The sequence below is a fragment of the Heteronotia binoei genome, chromosome 6 (genome assembly GCF_032191835.1).
Source record: "Heteronotia binoei isolate CCM8104 ecotype False Entrance Well chromosome 6, APGP_CSIRO_Hbin_v1, whole genome shotgun sequence".
NCBI lineage: Eukaryota > Metazoa > Chordata > Lepidosauria > Squamata > Gekkonidae > Heteronotia > Heteronotia binoei.
The window spans coordinates 78,014,428-78,030,202 of NC_083228.1; the positions used below are offsets into that span (position 1 = coordinate 78,014,428).

The window sequence follows — 15,775 nt, forward strand, 5'->3', positions numbered from 1 at the left end:
TTTTAAATAAAATCTTTACCAGGTGATTAAAGAACGTTGTTGCCAAACACTGTAACAGTTGATAACATTGTTTCACTCTTCTTGGAAGTGAGCATTATAGTCTGTTATCTTCCTTTCTAAATGAGAATAAATATGTTAATTTGTGCTTCATTTTTGAGTTGTAAGATGTACATGAGCCATCTCAGTCTGTTTGTCCTGACATTAAATGATTTGTATGCCACCATGTTTTGTACATAGGGCAGAATATAATTTTTAAAAAACCCCAATGAATTTAAACAAAGCATATTTCAGATTTTGTCTTTTCTCCCATAAGAAGATGTTCTTAATTCTGGTATCCATTTAAATATTTGTGAAAACATAACGTGAATTCCTCACCCCTCTGGTTAATAATGTCTCAATTAAATGTGCCCTGTCCTTCAGTATTTCCACAAATGGCTGATTTTAGAGAGTCAAACAAAAGCACTGTATGCACCTATCCACATATGAATAATTTTTCTAAGTTAACACCTTGAGAGCGAAGGGGAGAACCAAAACGTGAACATATTCTGAATGAGTTCTTAGTAGTACTTTACTTAGTCCTAGAGTAAGATAACAGACCTGTTTATTTCCCGTTATATCTTTTTGTATTTTATGTAATGTTTTTTATATTTTACCTTTGTCTTTCTCCTGATATGGATTTTGGAATGTTGTTTATAGAAATAGTGTCAGTAATTATGAAACCAGACCATATTTGTAAAGTGTTAAATATTTGCAGATTAGTTCTGAAGCCTTTCCATTTATGTGGGTATGCTGTAGACTAATGTAGTCTAGTTTGTGAATGCATAGACAGTAAATACAACCAAACCTCTCCATGGTGTCTCATTATTGTATTTGTTAATGGAGATTGGTCTTTTCTCATAAGGGATTCAAAAAAGATTGATAGACTATACATTTCTGGATAAGATTTTCTGTAAAGCAGGTCTAGATGTCACATAATACAGCCACATCTTGGTCATAAATTTGCTGTTGAGGAGGCTGATACACCTAAGTTGTGAGACTTCTAGTTACTGCAGCATTGAAAACTGTTCCTTTGATGCTTGAAGTTACCTTTTGTTCCAGTGTTGGGAATGGAGTTAGGTCTTGTTGCTTTGTGTTTCATATAGCCATTCTGCTTGTAGGTCCCATTTATGAACATGAAAATGGGAGGGAATCATATTGCTTAGATGTGGACAAACTACTTTGATAGCTGATTTGCCCTTGCACTGAATTCCACTGTAACCTGCTGGCTGCGTTATAAGAGTTGTTAGTAATAACATACAGCTTGGTGTCTTCCAGAATTGTACAAAATCCTAAGAACGGCTGTACTTAACCTGTGGTTTCCAGGAAGACTAACAGTGGTTGTTTCTTAGAGAAAATGGCTGCCATAAGCTCACTGATTTTGAACCTATACAGAAAGCCTTTCACTAAAACAGTCCTGCTAAAACCAGTAGAGAATGTGTATGGGTTTGTTTTGTTTGGGGGGTGGGCACATGACTTTCTGGGCTCCAGCTTATATGCATGGAATTAGCACTGCTGAACTAAATATTTCTGTTCTGACATTAGAAAAACTTTTTCACTCTCCTAAGAAGAAGAATTGCAGATTTATACCCCGCCCTTCTCTCTGAATCAGAGACTCCGAGTGGCTTACAATCTCCTATGTCTTCTCCCCCCACAACAGACACCCTGTGAGGTGGGTGGGGCTGAGAGGGCTCTCACAGCAGCTGCCCTTTCAAGGACAACTCCTGTGAGGGCTATGGCTGACCCAAGGCCATTCCAGCAGGTGCAAGTGGAGGAGTGGGGATTCAAACCCGGTTCTCCCAGATAAGAGTCTATGCACTCCACTACTACACCAAACTGGTGTAATAAGAATGTAGTGTGCAGAGGGGCTTTTTTTCTCAAGTGACCCAAGAACAATTTGTATCTTTCACTACATACAGACCTACCCAGATTTTGTTTGTGTTTTGTTTTACTCATGTCTTCCTATTCTCAAGTGATTATTGTGTCTCTGCAGACGGAGTGCTTGATCTGTCCACTAAGAAAAGCCCTTGTGCAGGCAGCGCCTCCTTGAGCCATTCACCTGGCTGCTCCGCTACTCCTGGGAATGGGTAAGGGAAATTCTTATGTTCATTTTGTTCAATTCATAGTTAGGTGTAACAACAAACTGAGGTCAAATACTTCCTCCTCGTTTCACAGGCTGAGGTATTTTAACCCTTCGGAGTATTTTATATACATTTGCAGAAAATATTTTCTCTACTTTTCAAATATGATGTCAAGTCAAACATAAAATGAACTTTAGAAACATATATATTTGTGGTCAGGGAAACTAATGCCCCGACAGTAATCTTGTAGGGTATCAGTTGTATGAATTATTGCCTTCACATGAGGTATATACATACGGTAGTTGTGATTTTCATGATTGTGACCATTCCAAAAGACTCAGTTATAGCAACTACATGTATAGGTCCCACATTAAGGCATTGGTTCATAAATACGACAGTCCCTACTGGATTATGAGCTGCTGGCAATCTTATGTGCTTTCACAAGTGGTCATGTGGGGGCTGCTGAGGAATGTTTCATTCAGGGATCAGAGTTTTCAGGCTAAGAAGCCAAAGCAAACAAGGTGATTGCTTAGGAGCTTTGATTAGTTTGTGGTGTAAAGAACTGTTACAGGGTAACTTTGTCAGTTTATGTTTGTTTTGGCTCATTAGATTTATGCCAATTGTAATTGTGTTTCAGGGAGATTTTCCAGATGATATACAAAGTAGTTGTAATCTGGTAATGTTATTGCTTACTAGCATATAGCTCAGTCAACCTGGTATGCTTAGGTGTTTGTGTTGGTAACAAGAAATCTCCAGGAATAAAAGTTACTTGAGATAGTACTTTGGGATGCATGGGCCATAATGGAATTTTAAAATGCTGTAGCTAACCTTCCTTAAGTATAGAGTGACTGGATTTATATGTTGAATTACATCATCATAAAAGTTGTTGGATTTCTAGTTACTTAAAAATAACTGTTGCTGACAGCCACTGGCTTCAGTTAACCTATAAAACACTATAGGATACCTACAAGGTAGAATTTAAATACCTCTCTGTGGGCCCCTGCTTAATTCCTAAACTCTGGGGGGGAAATGTCCATCAAGGGAAACAGTTTCTGTTCTTTCATTTTCTGAAATTTTGTGGGTTTTTAAAAAAATGTTCTCCTAAGAATTTTTGAAAGTAATCCTCAAGAAATTAGAATGTTTTGCTCACTTTTAAGGCTAGTTTAGAAGAGGTTGAGATCTGTGAATGAGTCTTCCAAGCATTTTAAAACTGGTAAATAGCAGATGTTAGAGCTGCCTGATTTGAGTATCCTCAAGGAGATGAGTTTAACTCATTCTGCCTTGCTGGTTTCCTAGCCTTTAACTCTCTTCCCCACAAATGTAGCTCAGTGAGGGAAGTATGCAGGCAACCTATGTGTTTCCCTAAACAAGGCTGTAGTGCATCTGAAGGGGCATTTGAAGTCAGGAAAGTGCATGCAAGGAAAAGGTACTCCTGTATACTGTATCCCAGTATACCCAGCATGTTGTCTAGTTTGGCCCTTTAGTGGAGGAATTGGCATTAGGTGGTGTTGTCCTCTATCTAGCAAAGTTTGTTTTTATGTCTGGACAGTGGTCCACTGCTGTGTAAGTAGCTGAAATATATAATAAACGCTTAAGATTTGTTAGACAGATATTTCCCTGAGGCTAGTATGTTTATTTAGTATGTACGTGGAGCATTTGTTTCCATACAAGTCACTTCACTTTTTTGTAAGTCTAATGCCTAATAGACATTTGCAAAAAGATATGGAAGCCCAAACCTCAACATACCTTCTTCCCTTTGCTTTTCCATGACTCAACATATGAAGGCTTTCAAGATGGGAACAAGATAACATGGTGGGGGCAAATATATATAAAAATATAATATGTTTTGTTGAAATGTTTTACAGGATTTAAAAGAAATGTTTATAAAGCAAGTTATTGATTATCTAATATTAAAACAGTGTTTGAAAACTTAGATTACCTCCTGCTCCAATTAATCCATTACTAAAGTTTGAAAACAGATAGCATAATAAATAGTAGTTCTGCACCATGATTCCTTCTTCCTGCCTTGGAATATGTAAAACAAAATGGGAACTTATATAACTTTAAAAGAAAATGGAGTCTGGAGTTGTGCAGCATTTTTATTTGAGAGCAATTCAGTTTTTCTAACCTTGTGTGTGAATGCAAGGTAAGCAAACACCTTTTATTTCTGCTGAGTGCTTTAGATGCTGAGCAGCAACCTAGCGTATAGTGCGAATGCATACCCTCCAGAGTTCTCATCATTTTATAAAAAGTGCAGGTGGCTTGTGTGTGTGCTAGAGTGTATGTGTGTTGAATTTGCTGCATTTTGTCACTTGGCTTACTCTTTTATTACTGTACTTGTTTAGTGGTAACGTCACACTAGTAACACAGTCATGCATAGATTCTGGCAAATAACTATTCATTTCTAATCTATAATTAAGATGCTATTTTCAGACACTTGCGCGAAGCCTTTTCTGCTCCAAGATTTTGTGAACCCAACCAAAGACCAGCTGACAGGTTTCATTTTTCTTTGCCCAAAAAGCTTCTCTTTGTTTCTGAACAAGTTTTTTAAAACTGACTGCTGAGACTTTAAAAAAATAATAAAAATCTCACAAAAAGTGATGTTACCCAAGCAAGGCCTTCTAATAAAGGAGTGGCCCCCTCACCCATCCCTCCCTACCTGTGCAAGTCCTGCTCACATCAGTTTCCTTCCATCCAATTAGGCGTCCTGGGAGACCCAGCCAGCACCATGCAGAGGGACTTCGGAGTGGTGATGGGGTTCCCCCGAGAAGCTGGCAGGATGGAACCAGGGAAGGGTCTGGCCACTCCACATCTCTCAAAGTTCCATTGGCTCGATCACTGCAGATAAGCGAAGAACTGCTGAGCAGAAACCAGCATGCTACAGCTGCCAGCCACGGGCCGTCTGGGCTACAGAATCATGGACAGCACATGATACTATCCAGGGAGGCTTCTTGGGCAAAACCACACTACGAATTCAACTTCACTCGCATGAAATTCAGGGGAAATGGTGCACTCAGCAACATCAGTGACCTTCCTTTTCTTACAGAAAACTCGGCCTTTCAAAAAATGGCACTTCAAACTAAACAGGATGGGAAAAAGGACATGAGCCATTCAACTCCTGTGGATTTAAAGATACCACAAGTTCGAGGCATGGACCTTTCGTGGGAGTCCCGTTCTGGTGACCAGTATAGCTATAGCTCTTTGGTGATGGGTTCACAAACGGAGAGCGCGCTAAGTAAAAAGTTAAGGGCTATCCTTCCGAAACAAAACAGGAGGAGCTTGCTGGATCCCGGACCAGATTCCTGGGGCTCAGATGCTGAGCAATCTACCTCTGGACAGCCATATCCCACCTCTGATCAGGAGGGAGATCCTGGCTCTAAGCAACCTCGGAAGAAAAGAGGCAGATACAGACAGTACAACAGTGAGATATTGGAGGAAGCAATCTCTGTGGTGATGAGTGGGAAAATGAGCGTCTCCAAAGCTCAGAGTATTTATGGGATCCCCCATAGCACCCTGGAGTATAAAGTGAAAGAGAGGCTGGGCACTTTGAAAAACCCTCCAAAGAAAAAAATGAAATTAATGAGGTCGGAGGGACAAGATGTCTCTGTAAAGCTTGAGATAGATCCCCAGGGAGAGGCAGCACAGAGTGCGAATGAGTCAAAGGATGATTAGGGATGTTGTAGAGTGCCAATTACTTAACAAACTGGGTGAGCACTATGGCATTGTTCAACTCCCACTGCATGCACCCAACTCCTCTTTGGTCACTGGGTGCAGGACATGTTCCTTTGCAGTTCAGCAGAGACTTGTATGGACATGGGGAAAAGAGTGCTCTGAATGTTGCATATTTGTAAATTTTCTGGCCCAATATGGCTTAGAGCCCTTTTTTTGTGTTTTGTTTTTGTTTTTGGCCTTTTGCATGTTTCTCTAATGTTCTATAGAGAATTAAGTTACCTCACAAAGAATGCAGACATGGAAGTGGACTGCTTGCCTCTTGAGCCTGCATGGACTTTCAGTTATTTTATTGGGTTTGTTTTTCCCATGTTCCCCTCACTTCCTTGAACTCTAGTACCAGACTTTTAAAACAAAAACTGGATCATTGCTTTATAATTGGATTTCATACCTTTTTTTTGTCTTGGATCCAGCTGGCTTGGGGGAAAAGTTAAACTTTTAAATAATGTTGATCTTTTTTATTCAGAGATTGGTGGTTGCAACCCCAGTTGGTTGGGTCTAATTGGAGGTATTTTCTTTTAAATTCAACTTCTTTACCATTTGCAATTTGCTTAGTGCTCACCCGGAGGGGAGGGTGGGGATGGGGATGTGGGAATTTTACATACACTACCTTCAGAATGCTTTGGTTAATTCCTTTGAAGCACTACCTTCACTGTTTGTTTGCTCTTTTATAAAGGTGAGAGTTGGACTTGCCTGCTTGAGGATGTAGCCTTATCTCAACAAACTCCTTGTATTCAGGAGCATCAGGGTACACTGAATAATATATTAGGGTATTCCTCACTTTAACAAAATATGGCTTTGTGACCTACATGCTTTTAACAGATTGAATTTTGAGTTTGCTAAACTATGTGTTTCCTCCAGCTAGTTTAAAGAATTATCTTCTGGGGGATGGGAATACAAATAATAACCTGCTGTAATCTTGTCCAACTCTCCCTCCCCCCAAAAGACAACAACGCTGATTTCTAAACATTACAACCTCAATAATCTGCCTAATAGTCATGTAAATGAAGGATCTATGTTAACGTTCAGGGAAGAAATTTTTTACAAATGTTAATAAAACCCATGATCAGATCAACCTGATCTGGCTTAGGCCGAGCATTTTATCTAACTGTAACACTGTCAGGGTTGAACACCTAATGGGTGTTTCCTTTTTAAATACTACAGTTGCCAGTAGCAGGAAGTGTTTTTGCATATCCTGCATTTTTGTTTTTGTTTCATTCACTATTTATTTAATAGTGGACTAGCACACACTCACAGCTACTATAATCATAACTAGCACTCCTAAATCTACAGTTCAGTCTTTTTAGTTACAGAGGCATCTGATTATTTTCTTACATTAAACTTTAAAGCTTTCTGGACTTGCAGCTTCATTGAATCAGACTCACTGGTTCTTCAGGTAGGGGGGCACAGTTTGATCTTAGCTGTGCAAAAGATTGATAGGACTCCATTCTCCTGCTTTGTACAACCAAAAGAGGCAATTGAATTTATATATAAGACATCTTAAGCATTATTTTTGATTAGGTATCTTGTGTTAATGACTGAAAGTGGATGCTGCAGTTCATAGGAAGAAGGTCTAGATAGCCCCGGGGCTGCTGCTTGAATTTGGGGATGATTAAGTTAGCCTTCTTATTTGGTTGATTGCTTCCCAGCAACCCACTGTATTCAAAGGTTAGGCACACCATTGCTGTCATGTTAAATATGCACTTCTCATTCTTGAGAGAGACTGGGCTTTTTTTAGCCCACATATGCTTTGTACTACTGTTCTTAGACTTTTTTGTTTTTTTGGTGTATTTCCATACTCAAAAGCAGAGTTCCCTTAGCTATCTAGTTGTCATCTCAGTACAGAAACCTGTTTAAAGCTCCATAGTGGTGAAGAAACTCTGCAATATAATCCAGTTTCACTGGAAATTGCAATAAAAATGCACTGTTTAAAATTTATGGTTTCATCTGCTATTGAAAGTGTGGGAGATGGTTGCTGCAAGCTAGAAGTGTAACACTTGCATAGTTTTACTGTCAGAGGTTTAACCTTTTGTGGCTGTCTTTATTTAAGTGATGTTTGAGTTGAATTCTGTAAAAGCTTGTCCATAGTTTATGTGGAGTGCTCATTTTACTTAACCTAAATATTTTTTATGTGTATCATTAAGTGGATGACAATCGTGCAGCAGAAAAATGGTGTGCCTACCCTTTAATGCTGCAGTTTTGAAAGAGAACTACTTGTATGTCATTTCAAATCGTAGGCTGAGAACTGTAAATAGATAATGGTAGTTGCATATTCTTACTTGCTTTGGTTAGATAATTAATTAAACAACCAAACAGTTAGTTTTCTCAGATTAAAGTCCTGGGACCTGACGATTGTAAGACTCCTGTCTGCAAAGCTTTGAAATATAACATTTAATATCTGTGATCACTTCCTGTTCAGGTAACTTTTCCCCAGAAGCTTTGGAACAACCATATTTCCTCAAAAGGTCTCTGTTTTAAAAAAATAAGGAAAAAGTAGGTTATTTTTAAAGCACTAATTGCATTACTTTGGTAATTGCAATATAAAATAGCCATTATTGTTTTGTGACGCATGGTTGAAATTAGTTAGTAGTCCCTTTCTAAAATTTCCGAAGCCTCTCAAAAATAAACAAAAAGCTGCTGAATATTCAAAAGATATAAATATATATTTTACCTTATTGTAGGTTTTGTAAACTTAGTCTGTAATATTCAGGTGCACCTTTTTAATGTTAAACTTTGTTTTAAGAATTCATCTCACCTGTTCTCTCCAAGGTGGTTTATTCTGTGGCTGGTATCTCATTCTAGATTCCTCAGTGACTCACTGAAGTCAGACTGCTCTGTTAGGCACCTTTGGTGTAGCCTTGAGTAGTATCTGGGAACATCTTAAGTGTAGAAGAAATGGAATCAGTGTTTATCCATTAGCATGCTTAATTTTCTGCTGACTGGAAGTTTGCATGGCCAAAATCCCCAACTGACCATAGTTTGGTGTGGGAAGATGTGGTTTGCTGCTGTCTTTGTAAGAGAAGCCTTGTTCTCTCCTGTTTCCAATAAATGGATGCTCCTGTAATTTGTACAAGAGATAGGGATTGAGGCCTTGTTTCCCCAGCTGCTTTAGAGAAGCATGTTAAGGGAACGCTAGACAAGTGCAATCCTCCAGAAATGGTGAGGCCTGTGGGAGAAAGATTGGGGCATTTTTAAACACTCATTTTCTCTCACTCCAGGGGATTTGTATTTGGAAGAATTGTGGCGTATCTGTTGATGGTGTAGCTTGCATCTGGATGACAGACAAACTGTGAACAATATTTGTGACAGCCTCTGCTTCTTAGGCCAGATATCAAGAAGGATAGGTTCTCCCTCTACTCCCAGCCTAAAAGACTAATGTTAGAGTGTGTGTGTATAACGTTTAAAATCAAGTGTACTATCGTACTGGAATTTAGATGTTGCTTGGTGACTTTTTGCTGCAGCAAGTTATACAGATGAGTAAGGCTTACTGTTGTAGGGGTACTAGTGTGGAGTTAATTATCGTACAGTTCTGTGGAGCGAGCCCAGTGTGTAGAAAATGTATCATTTTTTTTATTTGGACCTGTAAAATGTACTTTCCTGAGATTCTGGAGATCTGAGATACACTATTACCTCTTTGTCAGCCATTCTAAAACCTCATTTCCAGAGCCCTAGGCTGCCTGCTTTTCAGCACAGCCATCAAGAATAGCAGTTGTAGGGTCTGGACTGTTGGCCTTTATTGTAGAAAACCCTCTAAGCTCCCCAGTTTCTTAAAATGACTGGAAGAAGGCTCTCTCTGGAGTGCTTGAAATCTTGTTCTTACATCAGCCAAATACTCTTCTAACTGGCCCCAAGTCTGCTCCATACTGCCTCAACTGCTCCACTGCTGCTCTGCCTCCAAAGGAAAAGCTTAGTTTGAATGTTTTCTTAAATATTTTCTAATGCAAATATGGAGTCATTTTTAATAAAAACTTAAAAATGAAATGTTTTAATGTGGTAGCAGTACTGTTCTGCTTAGTTCCCTAATGGCTCTAGCCAAAGCTTTTTCACACTCATGGGGCAGTTTGAAGCAGTTGTGGTCTCAAATGGACACATAGCTTATTCAGAAACCATCAGGAGTGATTTATGTCATTTCATGGAAAGCTGTATTTTTAATATGCCTACAAATAGGTGGCTATAATTATAATACCAGTGGCATGATCTGTGTTATGTTGATAAGCTGCTTATAGCACTTCTCCCTACATAAACACACCGGTGTCAAATTTCATTTAGTAATTATTTTGGTGACAGGGAAAGGAGATTCCTAATCCTTAGTGTGTAATCAATCTAGAATAAAACCCTCATGAAGTATCTAAGTGTGTAAGAGGCAAGTAAAGGCATGGCATCTGAACAGGTGGGTGAAAAGTGCTTACCAGTCCCCCTTTCTTATCCCAACGCACTTTGCTAGAGCTCAAAATGGAAATTTAAATAAAAAGACTGTCCCCTTCAGCCCCAAATGTAGGGTTAATTTAGCTGCTAGCCAAGACTACTTGAAGGACTTGCATAGTTCTCATCAGAAAAGGTCATAAAAATTGTGTTGCTCAAAATTTTTCACGCAAACAAAAAGATTCTTTTAGGAAGTTCTAGGGTGCCCATATTTTGATGTGGATCAGGTATTTTGTGCTTTTTTCCTCTTGCAGTTTCAGAGTCGCCTTTTTAAAAAGGATTGTGAACTTTTTCAGTTTGCCTGCTGTCTGCAAATTACACTTTATAGCTGTTGGCTTTTATACTACTTGGCTGTCCAGTTGCTTTTAAACTTTATTAAGAACTTTTACAGGCTTGATCAGACTGTGTGTTATGGAGATAATCATGATCTCTCTCTAGTCTTCATGCATTGTTTTAGTCTTAGGTAAAGCTTGTGGTTTAAATGCTGTTTACTGTTCCAGAGTTGTTTTGCAGTTTATATTGCTAAAATGTAATGAAACTGCTGAGTTTTATAGTAGGTGAACATTTTGGTAAATTGTCATGTTATAAATCAGAGATGGCTAAATTTTGGCTTGTGAAGCACATAGATCCTGGGCAGCTTAAGAATGTAAATAGAAGTTGGCTTTGTGGTGGAGGTTCTAATGCACTAGAAATGTGTTAAGACTTACTCCCCCCTCCCCCCCAGCTGGTCCCTACACAAGAAAGTGAAGGGAGACAAAGATGATGCAGTGACAGGTAGTTTGCTTTTTGGGTTGTATGTGAAATGGGCAAAAGGAACAAAGTAGTACCAGATTAACCAGGAACTGGAGTTGAGCAAGTGGGTCTTCTTTGAGTTTTGAGGGGTAAGAGGGTCTGTGGACAAGGAAAGATAAGAGTTGGAAAGATATTCTTTGGCTCTTCACCCTGATTGTGGCCATTTGGCAAAGAAATACCTTGTCAGGAGTTGGAAGGTAGCAAATGAATGATCATCTGTAGTAGTCAGCAATTTTGCAGTTACAGCATACAACTTCACTGGAAGAAGCATGTATTGTGATTTTATCTTTTAAGAGTTTAACCTGTGGTGAATACTTAAATTAACCATAGGTGTACACTCAAGATAACACAGAAAGGAAAACTACTAGCTTTCAGGCATTGTAGTCTCCATTTCCCATACAGATATATAGATTTGTCATAGGCACAGGCTGTAATTTTCAGGTTTGGATTTTCAGTCCTGCAAAATTCTTCTTACTCAGGTAATGTCCTGAATACCATCCATTGTAAAATATTCAGTAAATATGCCTGATCACAAATTAATCCTTACTTAATTCTGTGGTGTCTAAAATTCCCAGGCAAAGATCTTTCCCCCTTTTTATATAATAAATACACTATGGATCCTTGGTGAAAAGAGAAATTTTTACCTGCTAGTGAAAATTTGATTTAAGTATTTCTTCTTTCACTTTAAAAGTATAGACATGCCACCTTAGCCTCTAAAGTAAGCCCACGTTTGGTGCTATATTCATCAAACTTCAGACTTGATAAAATAAACCCTCACAGTCCATTAAAACACTTCTGACCTGTTTTTAAAAAGAAAAATCAGAAAAGGGACCTTTCAGCACTTTTACTGTTACAATTCGAGTCTTAATTTATCTAGTCTTCAGAGTCTATGGTACTGTAAAAGTCTCAATCCAGGATGATTGATTTGTTTTTAGGTCAGATGATTTCTGTTGATAGTAAAATATCTTTGAGAATAAATACCAGTTTTATAATGTTCAGGCAGCTTTTGGGCATGCGTGCCTGATGTTTTAGGTAAACATTTCAGTAGACCATTTCAGGGCTTTAAGATTTGGGATCTAAGTTGGGGAAGCAAGGTAAAGTTTCCCTTGAAGAATAGTTTTAGTCCATTGTGTAGTGCTCAGTTTGAAAGTATATCACTAGGAAAATGGGTAGGGATTCTCTCTCTCCCTTTGTCTTCAGGGAATGAGCAGTATTTAGAATCTTTGGCTGAAATTCAAGCCTTTTTACCGTGTAAATTTTTAATATAAATTCACTGACATGCTTTTTACATCAGAGGACTGAAAATGGATCTTAATGTTTAAGTTGTGGAATGGTATATTTCTTAAATGAAGGGGGAAAGTAAAAAAAAAAACTAACTAGATTAGCATACCAGCATTAGTAATCTTAAGAGATTTTAGTATGTAATAGGAAAGTCTTTGATTAAAAATCTTATCTTGGATTGCTAGTCTGTAACTAGGTGCATTCTACTTTAGCAGGTGAAATTTCTTTACTTGTTGAGAGAGGGTAGATGGCGGCTGTCATGTGCCCCAGCATCAGAAAAACAGATTACAGACAGCAACCTCTCTCTGAGTCCCATTTGGTGATTATACCCATGGGATTTTTGCTTACAGCAGCTTACTGCTGCTTAAAACATGTATAAATACGTTTTGAGTGTTTGCTCATAACTCTTTCTAACCTCCACTTGTTAAATTGTCAGATGTTGGTATTTTATCAGTCCGCAATGTAACTTCTAAACTAACGTGCTTAGGATTCCAGCTTGTACACACACTGTTTGAAAACCCTCAGGGACAGTTTACACACTACCCTCACTCAATTCAGGTACTTGTACACTATTCTTAAACCTAGCAGTGACTTGCATTTTGTTTTTGCTTTTCTTTTGATGTGCTGGTAGCACATCCTTGATGAATGTCAACTTAAACTCAGTTCAGGTATCCAGGTATAACTCAGCCAAACGGATTTTAAAGCTGCATATTACTCTCCAGCACGCAGTGCCTCAGACACGTAGTGGCATTCTGTATATTCAGTTATAACTACTGAGCAAGATCGCATGGGGGTTCCTGATTATGTATTGTAAGAAATTTCTATATATAGTATGTGTATTATGTTATATACATATATATTATATATGTAATCTTAAACGTATATATTTAAAAATGCCACTACCAAGCCAGCACAGCTAATGTCAATACATTCCTGGCTGCCTCTGTATATGGTCCAGGGGCAGCTTCTCAGCGTGGCTGTGGTTTCTCTTTCATCCCAGGTACTTCTAAACTTGAGCACTGGCCCTTGGATGTCTGACCTCTACATTCTAGTTATGCAATGTCTCTAGGAATTCTGTGCACTGGCCACTGTGATGGAAGCCAATGGGCCAGGTGGGCTTGAGTTTACTAGTAACCCTTCTGCCAAAGTTGGTGTTTTATGGCAACAGTGTAAACCTTTCAAATAATTGGCAGCTGCATATATATTTTGGGAGCAGATGATCACTCCTTCACTGTGGCCCCCGATCAGGTGTCCCACCTCTTGTGCCATGCACTAATTATTAATGTGCTGGCATTTCACACCTGTAGTGGTGGTCCTTGTTGCTGAACATTCAACAGCATGTGCAACACATTAAAATGAAATTTGCTGCTTGCACCAGCTTGTGTATCTCTGTCAGCAATGCCTCTGCTCTATTATTTGATGCTTTACACCTTAGAAAGTTCTATTTATGTAGAATATGGAAAAAATGGCATTTTTCACAGACCTCTAAAAGTACAAGTGTCATGGAAAAATAAAACAGGAACCCCCTTTTTAATCTATGGACCTCATTTCAATATACTGTTTACAGTTTGACGGAATTGTATAATTTAATATTTCTCTTGTACTGTAGTTTGTATTTATTTACAGATTTTTTTGTACTGTGTGATTTGAACTTTTTTGTTCCTTGCTATGATCAACATTTTATGTAGTAGAGCACTTATGATCACAAATTAAGGTTTTTGGTTTGATTGCACTACATTAATTTTAATGCAGTTCTGATTTTTGACTGGACTAAATAAGCTGTGTCTTAATGTATGTGATAAGTACTTATAAATTTTAATTCATGTGGTCCATTTTTTTTTTTTTGCATTGTATGTCAAAAGCGCTGATTCTCTCGTTGTGCATGTGTAAGGGTTAACAACCCTGTTGTATTCTTTGGCCATGTCATTTTGGAAACACATTCCCAGCTGTAACGTGTATGGTAGTTTTCACTGGATGCTAGACTTTTCAGAACGACTATTCTTCTAATAAATTTTGTTGTGAAAAACTTGAGTGGTTCAAAGCATTGGTTTCTAGTGTATCTTTTAAAAATATTCTGCTTTTTGTGATTTACTAGCTTAATGGAGTGCCTGGGTTGGCCTGTGTTTGTACCCATGAATAGATATGATACTACTGAAAGTTATTTTGCTGAGTTGATAATCTGTGAATGCTAAAATGCATTTGTGCAGCTCAGTGACATTTTTTACTCTTTCCCCCACCCACCTTTAATTTTTGGTCATACAATCTTCTGTTCAAGGAAATTATGCCAATGATACTCAGGGTTTTTTTCCTCCTAAACTGCTGTTGTGTTTTAGCAAATGGAATATCCTTTTCTGTTGATTAAACTGTATTGTGTTAATATTTATATGCTTTGTTAGCTGCTTTCTAGAAAGGAGGGGAAATTGGAATATGAGCTTTATAAATGAAAATAACAATTAAGAGTAATATTTCTTCACGATTATGTTTTTCCATCACTTTCTTGTTGTGGTTCTTCTGAACGTGCTTTCAGCGTGGAAAGATTTATCAAATCCTGCAACACTGTAGCTTTAAATTTCTTTCCAGGATATGATTAATCTTGCCATATTTTGTGTTCTCATTGAGTGAAAATGATGGATTAATGTAACCTTTTGTTTGTTTGATTGTTTATTAAAATATTTATATTCCACCTTTCCTCTTGGTTCAAAACAGCATCAGTGTGTGTGTGTGTGTGTGTATGTGTATGTATATATGTATGTATATACGTGTGTGTATATATGTGTGTATGTGTATATATATGTATGTGTGAATGTGTATATGTATGTATATATGTGTATATGTGTGTGTGTGCATGTATATATATCCTCCTTGGGAGGACAGCTATGGCAAATCTGGACAGTATAATAAAAAGTAGAGACATTACCCTGCCAACAAAAGTCCATATAGTCAAAGCGATGGTATTCCCGGTAGTAATGTATGGCTGTGAGAGCTGGACCATAAGGAAGGCTGAGCGCAGAAGAATAGATGCTTTTGAGATATGGTGCTGGAGAAGAATCTTGAGAGTCCCTTGGACTGCAAGAAGATCAAATCTGTCAGTCCTAAAGGAAATGAATCCTGACTGTTCCCTGGAAGGTCATATGCTGAAGATGAAGCTCAAATACTTTGACCACCAAATGAGAAGGGAGCACTCACTGGAGAAGATCCTGATGCTGGGAAAGACAGAAGTAAAAGAAGAAGGGGACAGCAAAAGATGAGATGGCTGGACAGCTTTACTGATGTAACAAACATAAATTTGAGCAGACTTCGGAGGATGGTGGAAGACAGGGGGGCCTGGCGTGACTTTGTCCATGGGGTCGCAGAGTCGGACTCGACTGTGCGACTGAACAACAACATGTATACATTATATATGTATGTGAATGTACATACACACAATAGTCCAA

At 38.3% G+C, this 15,775-nt stretch overlaps 2 protein-coding genes across 2 annotated transcripts in view; both read left to right on the forward strand.

The window, feature by feature from the left end:
- The window catches only part of LCOR (ligand dependent nuclear receptor corepressor), a 93,098-nt gene extending 78,726 nt beyond the window's left edge, over positions 1-14,372 (forward strand). The window contains exons 6-7 of the mRNA XM_060241832.1: positions 2,030-2,123; positions 4,820-14,372. Of these exons, the coding sequence (XP_060097815.1) occupies positions 2,030-2,123; positions 4,820-5,789 (1,064 nt within the window). The 3' untranslated portion in view covers positions 5,790-14,372. The remainder of the gene's footprint in view (positions 1-2,029; positions 2,124-4,819) is intronic.
- Positions 1-15,775, forward strand: part of LOC132573894 (uncharacterized) — a 118,518-nt gene that overhangs the window by 78,692 nt on the left and 24,051 nt on the right. The gene's annotated exons all lie outside the window — the stretch shown is intronic.